Source organism: Lactuca serriola, chromosome 5 (genome assembly GCF_051521515.1).
Source record: "Lactuca serriola cultivar US96UC23 chromosome 5, Lser_US96UC23_V15, whole genome shotgun sequence".
In the NCBI taxonomy this organism is placed as follows: Eukaryota; Viridiplantae; Streptophyta; class Magnoliopsida; order Asterales; family Asteraceae; genus Lactuca; species Lactuca serriola.
This window is the reverse complement of record NC_136412.1, coordinates 280,744,196-280,753,791: the sequence shown is the minus strand read 5'-3', so window position 1 is coordinate 280,753,791 and position 9,596 is coordinate 280,744,196. Positions and strand designations below refer to the sequence as shown.

At 35.7% G+C, this 9,596-nt stretch overlaps 2 protein-coding genes across 2 annotated transcripts; one reads left to right on the top strand and one right to left on the bottom strand.

Annotated features, from left to right (window-relative positions):
- Positions 1-2,830: 2,830 nt before the first annotated feature.
- On the top strand, positions 2,831-3,436 carry LOC145050547 (uncharacterized). The gene has a single exon (XM_078998776.1). It carries the CDS (start codon positions 2,831-2,833, stop codon positions 3,434-3,436), a length of 606 nt encoding a protein of 201 aa, XP_078854902.1.
- Positions 3,437-5,917: 2,481 nt separating this feature from the next.
- On the bottom strand, positions 5,918-7,354 carry LOC145054451 (glyoxylate/hydroxypyruvate/pyruvate reductase 2KGR-like). Its single transcript, XM_079002654.1, has 2 exons — positions 6,829-7,354; positions 5,918-6,634 (listed from the first exon to the last, which is right to left on the bottom strand). The coding sequence occupies exons 1-2, from the start codon at positions 7,255-7,257 to the stop codon at positions 6,110-6,112; spliced, it is 954 nt and encodes a 317-aa protein (XP_078858780.1). The 5' UTR covers positions 7,258-7,354; the 3' UTR covers positions 5,918-6,109.
- Positions 7,355-9,596: the final 2,242 nt, after the last annotated feature.

Genomic DNA, 9,596 nt, shown 5'->3' with positions numbered 1-9,596 from the left:
ATATCACTGAGTGATAACCAATGTACTAAATTAGATTACGTTAATAAATCAATACAAAGACTATAAGAATAACAATCATTGCAAATAAATATTCTTTTATATAATTTGTACATCTAATTATTTAAAGTATCTAACTTGATTAGGTTTTCTATATTTGTTTATTTATAGCATTTTAAAAAAGCATACTGATTTTATTGAATTATATCTTAATTTCTTGAGCAACATTTATTGTTGATTTTAGTGAGAGCAAATTTAAAATGAAGAAACAATAAAGTGACACGTGACATAGTATTAAATAAGATGCGTATTAGAGTGACTTGTTACAAAATAATAATAAAACTATTCTTTTATTAGTATATTAGTATAGAAAGATTTAACTTTTTAAATCTAAAACTTATATTATAACTTCATAATTTTATAATTCAATATAGACGTCATTTGCAATAATATTTTTGCAATTTATAATTCAATAATAGTTTCAACATTACAAAAGTCAAAAAACATAATGAAGCAACTATCATCGTCTAAGCATCTACTTCCACACAACTCAAAATTTAAATGGAATATATGTCAAGTAACATCCTATAGTTCTTAACTTTTAAGTCTTCATTTATGTTTAATATTGTATAATTCTTAAGTTTGTTATCCTTTATGTACTGTTTTTTTTCATTGGTGTTACTAATGTGTTAAGTTGTACTATTATTTTATTTCCAAAAAGACGTGTTTGATATTGAATGTTGAAATCTTTCATTCAGGCTCTCACTTCACTGGTAAGAAACCAAGTATTGGGTTCTTTCAATACAAAAAAAACTATTGTCTCCCTCTCCGGTACATTATTCTCACGTACCCCATATGCCTCCATCTACTTCCTATAGGCATTTTACATATCTATTATACATATATACACCATTCTTTATATAAAATACTTCTAATCAAACTTCTTTTTCTATGAGTCGATCCCACAAACATTTACCGAAAGAAAATTCATTGGATTACCTTGTTCTTACCAATTCTAGCAAGAAACTTCTCTAAGTCGGTATTACACCCATCCATTTCATAACCCCAAACCTCACCAAATTCCATATATTTTAACATCTTGTCAATGAGAGAAGCGCAATTAATTTTTGTCATGTCTTTTTCCTAACCATCATAGTTTTTATCCAAGTGCTTGGAAATCTATTTGATGTCGAAGCTTCATTAACATGCAACAAACTAATATGGTCATGATTAGTACCACTCGACCCCACTTCTGAAGGGGGCACCAGAACAAGTTTCACATGGCTGTTATATATAGTTCCATCAAATCATGGGGGCTTTAACAACGAATCAGAGATTGTATCCTCTCTCTCAACTCCAACACCTTCTTGATCACTCTCTTCTCTCCCCAATACTTAACCATCCATATAGTTTCTTCATCAAAAATACCTATTTCAGCCTTACCTATGTTTCTCTCATATTCTTTGGTTATATTCAAGACCCACCTTAAAATTTATTTGATTCACACATCATAAACCACACCTTCCATCGTAACCTAATAAAAACGTAAACAAAAGGGTCTTGCTTCTTATTATCGGTTCATGAAATCAAGAGGAATACCAACGATTGGTAACAAAACGCCTAAAACTAGATAACAGATAAGAAACCTAGATAAAGATAACAACCATATGCCAGCTAGATAATCAACTAATATGCCGGTTAGATAATCAACTAATAGATAAGAAGCTAAATCGAATTCCTTCACTCCCCCTCAAGTTGGACCGTGAAGATTACGAATGCCCAACTTGGCAAGCAGAAACCGGAAACGATCAGTTCCAAGAGGTTTGGTAAAAATGTCAGCTAGTTGATTGGTAGTATGGATGAAACAAGGTTGGATATGTTGAGACTCAACTCTTTCACGAACAAAGTAGCAATCCATTTCAACATGCTTGGTACGTTCATGGAAGACAGGGTTACTAGCAATATGACGAGCAGCCTGATTATCGCAATATAGAGGAGTTGGAGTGTGTTGATGAACCCCAAGATCAGTTAAAAGCCAACGTAACCACAAAACTTCACTAACAACAGTGGCCATAGCATGGTATTCAGCTTCAGCAGAGGATCGAGATACCACCGATTGTTTCTTCGTTTTCCAAGAGATTGGGGCACCACCCAATGTGATAAAAATAACCGGTTTTGGAACGGCGAGTCACTGGATAGCCCAACCAATCTGAGTCGGAGTAAGCCACGAGACTAAGATCTCCATTTTATGGAAAGAAAATTCCTTGTCCCAGAGTAGTTTTAAGGTAGCGTAACACTCTTATAGCAGCATCAAGATGAGGTTGACGAGGTGAAGCAACGAATTGACTAAGAGTGTTGACTGCAAGAGTGATGTCAGGCCTTGTGACTTGAAGGTACAGGTGACGCCCAATGAGGCGTCGAAAACGACTAGCATCTACAAGAGGAGCATCCGTAGCATTATTGAGATGAATATTTTGCTCCAGCGGAAAAGAACTAGGACGACATCCTTGAAGACCACTATCGGCGAGAATATCCATAGTGTACTTTTGTTGACTAAGGACTAAACCATCGGGTGTTCTAGTGGCTTCAATACCCAAAAAATACTTCAATGGACCCAAGTCTTTAATACTGAACTTCCTATCAAGATACACCTTAATTTTAGTGATAAGTGCATTGTCGTTGCCAAGTAAAATTACGTCATCAACATAAATGAGGGCAGCAATATACGTTGAGGCTTTCTTGAAGACGAATAGAGAATGATCATCCTTAGACTGTACAAACCCGAAACCCAAATTCGCCTTACTACATACATCCTAATGACTATCCTCGTCAAATGCATGGCAACGACACCCTCAATGACAGCAACTATGGAAATTGTTCTAGAGAGATGAAGGAATTCCTTCTCGCCAAAAATAGGGCAGGTTTTATCGATGGATCAATTGGAAAACCAGATGAAGCAGAACCAGATTTCAAGGCATTGCAGCGGAGTGATGCCATCATAAAGGGATGGCTTATTACTGCTATGGAGAAAGATATCCGAAATAGCATGAAGTATGCTACCCCTGCCCAAGAAATTTGGGATGATCTCGAGGAGCGTTTCGGGAAAGAAAGTGCTCCACGAGCATATGAATTGAAGCGAGAACTGACAACGATGAGGCAAGACAATGCATCGGTTTCAGCCTATTTCACTAAGATGAGGAGTATTTGGGATGAGATTCAATCTGTATCACCCATACAAAAATGCACCTGTGGCAAGTACACTTGTAACCTCGGGAAGAGATTGATGGAATCCAAAGAAAAGGAACGCATATATGAATTCCTCATGGGTTTAGATGAAGCTTTTGGAACTCTTAAGACTCAAGTCTTAAGCACTAAACCTATGCCCTCTCTTGGAACTGTTTATCACTTGGTCAGCTCTGATACCATAATGAAAACGTAAACAAAAGGGTCTTGCTTCTTATTATTGGTTCATGAAATCAAGAGGAATACCAACGATTGGTATTTATACAAAACGCCTAAAACTAGATAGCAGATAAGAAACCTAGATAAAGATAACAACCATATACTAGCTAGATAATCAACTAATATGCCAGCTAGATAATCAACTAATAGATAAGAAGCTAAATCGAATTCCTTCATAACCATCACCATATATGTCATGAGTGTAGGTTCTAACTTTTAATGCTTTCATACACACCCTCCCATACGTAATGTTCTCCTCGTGATCTTCATCATCAACCATGGATGTTCCTCGTATGTTTGCAACTTTTTTAAAAGCATTAGTTGTCCATGCACTTAAAGACAACCCCTCAATTTCCACCCAAACTAAACATTCCTTAACAAAAAAGATTTTGTAACCGAGCATATATATAAGTCCTTGAGTTTTTTTGGCAAAGCAAATCATGTTGCTTGAAATTAACACGAGAACTTCAAGCCTTAAACTCTATCCAAAACCAAGCACCATCAATGTAGCTAATCTCCAAGTCCACAAAACCTTCATCCATATATACACAAATGATGGAGATTCGTAGTGCTTAATACTTCCTTTATTTCAACCAAAACAACACATGTTGAATCTTGAATAATCAATAAGTCTTTGGCATCTAACAATAAGATAAGTTTTTTTTTTTTTTTTTTTTTTTGGATTCAACGACTCTCTTATACTTGTTCCCCAAACTTTCCGGCTACTACGTTCACAAAAGAACACGATAAACACTCGTTCTTTTGCATACCAGCCTTGATGTTATTTTATGGAATGGTTTCATTTTGTTGCCAGTATTCTCGTCTCTCAAAAACTTATATGTCGCAAATAATGATCATGTCCTCTGTATATACTATATATATTTGTTGCTAATTCTCCTTCGTCCACCTCATTAAGAGATGAACAAACGCAAAACATTTTCCTAGCTTTTGATAGCTTTCTAGCAATGTAAACATCTGACACCTTTCCCTACGTCCCACACTAAGTCTTAAGTTTCCACTGACATTGGCAAACTCTCACATCAAATGTTATTGAGATCTTATTCGAGCTTTTAAACTTATGGTTCATACCATTTTACTATCAACGCCGATTAATTTTAGTTGGACGCTTTCCTATATCAACATCAACTCCTTTGAATCTCCACTCCTAATCTTTACATCTTTGTGCTAGCATTCCCATCTGGTACCATTGCTTTTCATCCAACCCTAATCGTAGATCTCCTTCCCATGAATGTAGGCAATAACTCATTCGCCTCAATCGTCTCAAAAGCATCAACGCAGTAAAATCACGTAGTTAATTTGGAAAAAAAATTGACAGTTTAAATTATTCATGAATTCCACCAATCTTCATATCCTTGGATGTATAATCTTTTTTATTTTTATTTTTATATTATTTTTGTGTGTGTGTGTGCCAATCTTCCTCATATTAGAGCATACACAATACCAGCTTATTTATAGTTTTTTCAAACCAAAGAACTCTTGAAAATTAAAAAGGCTATAAGATAGTTTTTCAAATCAAAGCAGATTCAAGCTGCTTGTTAATTAAAAAGCTCTTCTCACGAGTTCTTTTAATGTCTGTGTAAATCAAAACATTTTCAAGTTGTTTGTTAATTAAAAAGCTATTCGGCTCTTCTCATGAGTTCTTTTAATGTTTGTGTCGTTCTCATATTTTCAACCAACTATAACTAAAGAACATATACAAACATCCTATATTTTTTTTTTAAAAGTTCTCATATTGTGAGAGATACAACAAGCTTTTTCTTTTTTAGCTTTTAATGAAAAACTTAACTAAAAAACTCTTGTATTATGGATGCTCTTATGATCCAATAAAGTCCAAGCGGCACATTCATATCCTAACTCAATTTTAGAGTAAGGCTTGGAAACTCGATTAATTTGCCGCTTTCACCGTACTGTAAGAATAACTTCTTTCACAATATATAAAATGGTTAATAAACAACACAATTCGGGCTACTTGTTTCCTATCATCAAAACCAACAAGATTGATAAACAGTGTTAATCGCATCCGCTGATAATCTCATGATGACAAACAAATTTTTTTTTGGGGATAAAAAGAAGTCATCAAATCAACTATTAACACAATAGTAGAAACCGAAATAACAAAATAAACTCTTCTCCCATTTTGGTTAACAAAAGGTGGAAAAATAACTTCTGGAACACCTCAAAGGGATTAAAACTCAAATATAAGTTTCGAAGGATATCGACAAATAAAATTAAAGAAAGTAAACAAAGAATATCGAATCGAAAATCATATACCAATATATTATATCTATGAATCACATAAAACGCATGCGACATGTCAATACATGGTCAAATAGAATTCAATCACATGCAAAAGCTATGTACTAGCGGTCAAATTGTTGAATTTGTTGGTACTAAATATACAATCTCAATTCTCAAGCATGCATAAGAACAAATCATATAGCACCAATTTAAGAAAAATGAATCATAAACAGTCTCTCAAAGACATGGTAAGACATTGATGATCCATGTAGATGTGTGAACACCACATAGATTACAATTTCATCTCTTAAACTTAAAAATGTAGTTTAACTACATATTACATAACAGATGAAAATCATTGAAAGTTGTGTGAGATCCCAGTTGTAGCTTTCTAATCTATAAACACTGGAGTTAACAATGGCTTCTCGGAAAAATGAGCCTCTAGGTTCCCTACCACAAGATCAGCCATGGCTTTTACAGTCTCAACAGTGTCACTCCCAATATGTGGCACAAGTACTACATTATCAAGACCAAAAAGCTCTTCGGGGACATGGGGTTCATTCTCAAACACATCAAGACCTGCACCTGCTATCCGCCTTTCAATAAGGGCGGATACCAGTTCAGGTTCATCAATGTGTGGGCCCCTCCCAATGTTGATGAGAAAACCCTTGGGGCCCAGTGCATCGATGACTTGGCGGTTGATGATGTGGCGAGTTTCTTCAGTTAGTGCACACGCCACAACAAGGATGTCACAGTCTGAAGCCAATTCAACTACACTGGGGAAGTATTTGTAATTTGATTCTGGTTTTTGTGATCTGGAATAGTAACTTATTGGACAGTTGAATGCTTCAGCTCTCTTGGCAATTGCTGTCCCTATTCTTCCTAGACCTATGATTCCCACCTTTTTGCCACTGAACTGCAACAAGGAATATAAACAAAATATGAAAAATACTAGTCCAAGATAACATCCATGGCATACGATACTGAAAACGTAACATTCTTGAAAAACGATTCATGATCCGATCTTTTTCTCTACAATGTAAATAGAATGAGAGTAATTATGTTGCATAGGTTGAAAGAGCAAAAAAGGAGATGATGATGAAATCAAACCTTAGTAGTCAATTTGAAGTCGCCTTTCTTCCATAATCCACCTCTAACATAACGATCGCATTCACAAATCCCTCTCAAAGTCGCCAAAATCAATCCAATAGCTAAGTCAGCCACATCTTCAGTCAACACATCGGGTGTATTAGTAACCCTAATCCCTTTCTCCTTACAATGCGCCAAATCCACCTTGTCTAACCCTACACTAAAACTGGATACAATCTCCAGAGCCGGTAACGAGTCAATCAATTCTCGGTCGGCGCCAACTTTGGTGTTTCCGACGACGGCCCGAATGGAACCGGAGTTCTCCTTGAAAAAGTCATTTTTCTGAGGGAGATTCCACAAGCGGAAGAGATTGAATCGCTTATCGAGTTCTTGTTCGAGGTAAGAAGACATGGGGTAGGTCATTAGTACGCCGATGGCTTTCAATTCCATGATTGAGGTCGGTAAGTTTACTGGCCAAGCTGCCGCTACGGGGTTAGTGATACAGAGCGCACACACACTACACACGGGCCAGTTGGATCCGATCCGAAAAAGCTTCTCAAATTTAATGTAATTATGCTAAATCATTAGGTTAGAAATAGAATCCATGAAAATCATGATTAATAATTTTCAATTTAATGACTAGTTGAATATTTGAATTTTTTTATTAATTTACAAAGATTGAAATTATGTTTGTAAATTTATAATGATTAGTTAAAATTAAGTAGATGTTTGAAGTATATATCAACTTTCACCTTGAGTTTTAAGGTTTCCTCAAAAGACACGAAGCCAAGTCCACAAACATCGTTCTTTTTTTAGAGAGATGTTCAAAAAATGAGGGGTCACTGAACTATACTTGGAGTTGGAATAGATCGTCGAGAATTGCAACTGAAAAGGTGGAGCTGTGTGAAGATGCTTTCAGATTCGACCTTCGAAAGCTCAGGTGACTTTTTGGTTTCACATCTTGGTGTTGGCTTGGGAAACCCTTGGGGTTGTTCTCAGTGAGTTCGATTACGACTATTTAGGATTCAAAGATTTGTACGTCACTTACTTATAAACAATTTTGGAATAGTTGGGTCCCCTTCAAACTCAATTTCTTTTGTTGGGGAGCGGTTCTAAACTGTTTGCCTTCCAAAATTAAGTTAGCAAAAGGGGAGTCAGTTTGACATCAGTTACTTGCAAGACATGTGGGCTTAAGGGTGAGTCTTCCATTCACATTCTATTGCAATGTACTTGGTACGATCACATATTACTTCTCTTGAGGAGCTCCTATCTATCTCTCACGTTTATTGTCAATCCCGACTCAAAAAGGTGACTTGTGTGGTGATCATGTATGCTCTATGGTCAATTTGGAGAGCTAGAAATGACATGATTTTCAACAAAGTTCCCTCCTCTTCGATTCGATTGATTGAAGATATAAAGGCGACTGCATTTCTTTGGGTGAAAATAGAGGGAAAATGATCTCTTTAAATTGGGTTTCGTGGTGTATTTTTCCATTTCCTGTCTCAAGTGTTTTTTTTTTTTTTTTGCGTTTTCTTCTGGCCTTTTTTGCTGCTTGCTAAAGGCTTAACAAATTTTCGTTGTTCAAAATAAAATAAAACTAAGAGGCATAGGTTATCAATTTTGTTATAGCATCTGTATTTGTGTAATATACAATGGTATTCTTGAAATGTTTCCTGTTAAAAGAATGCACACGTGGTCCCTATTTAAGAAAAAAACATACAAATTTATCCTTGTTTAAAAAGTTGTAAGGATTATCCCAGTCAAAAGTACTATTAACAAAAATAACAACAAAATATTGAATTAATGTAACGCCCTGTTTCAGGTCATTTCTTAATTTAAGGTTATGGACTAAAATTCAATTATGTAAAGGTTTTGGGCTTTGAGGATGTCAAGTTTAGATCTTATTGAAGGTTGATAATGTTGGTTATGGGATCTAATCCCTTAACTTGTATGTGGGAACCAAAAGATAAAATGGGAAAAGTTATTCGTTAGGTTTCCTCCATGGAGTATGGTTTTTAGTTCGGTATGTGTTAAGCCAAAAGTAACTAGATAGAATTGTGGGGCTCGTCAATACCTTTCTGTGCATATAAAGTGTTTTGATCAAAAAACAATTAAATGATATCAACCAAAGTGAATGAGAGGTTGTGGTGTTATATTTGAAGTGATTATCGAATTGAGAACAAAATTGCATTGATTGAAACCTTGGGAGGTGATAATGATCACCCGCCTTACTAAGATCTTCGACACAAAACCTTGGGAGGTGATAATGATCACCCGCCTTATTTAATTGCATTGATTGAAATGTGAATTATAGAAATGGAAATATGTAACAGAGTATAAGTGTTGAAGTAAGTCTGGTTGTGTGTAGTGTGTGGTATACATGTGTATTTATAGTGTAGTCTAAAAGAGCCAACAGGTGGTTAAGAAGGAGAAGACCTCATCTTCTCTCCCTCCTAAAAGAGCCTCCATATATTTGACTTTAAGACTCCAGGATCCCAGAAGAGGAAATCAACTGAGGTCTTTGACCTGGAGAATCTTGGAGTGGATGAGGCGATGAAGAAGTTAATCTCTTTCGCACAATCTTTAAGTATCTTTGTGCTCTTTTATTTTTGTATATAGTTTTCTTACCGTTGCCTTTTACAGGTTGTCGACCATGTTTCTCGGTCCACTAAGGACCTCAAGGCTAAGCTTGATCGGGTAGAACATGCTTTGAAGGAGCAAGAAGGGATCAACAAGGAGCTTCTACACAGGGTGGAGAAGTTAGTTAAGGAGAAAGTGGAGAAAGAATA

Bases quoted from the DNA above. Each gene is read 5' to 3' on its own strand.
- LOC145050547 (XM_078998776.1), top strand. From the start codon at position 2,831: ATGCATGGCAACGACACCCTCAATGACAGCAACTATGGAAATTGTTCT.
- LOC145054451 (XM_079002654.1), bottom strand. From the start codon at position 7,257: ATGGAATTGAAAGCCATCGGCGTACTAATGACCTACCCCATGTCTTCT. The intron at 6,635-6,828 runs GTTTGATTTCAT...TCCTTGTTGCAG, and splicing joins ACTTCAAATTGACTACTAAG to TTCAGTGGCAAAAAGGTGGG.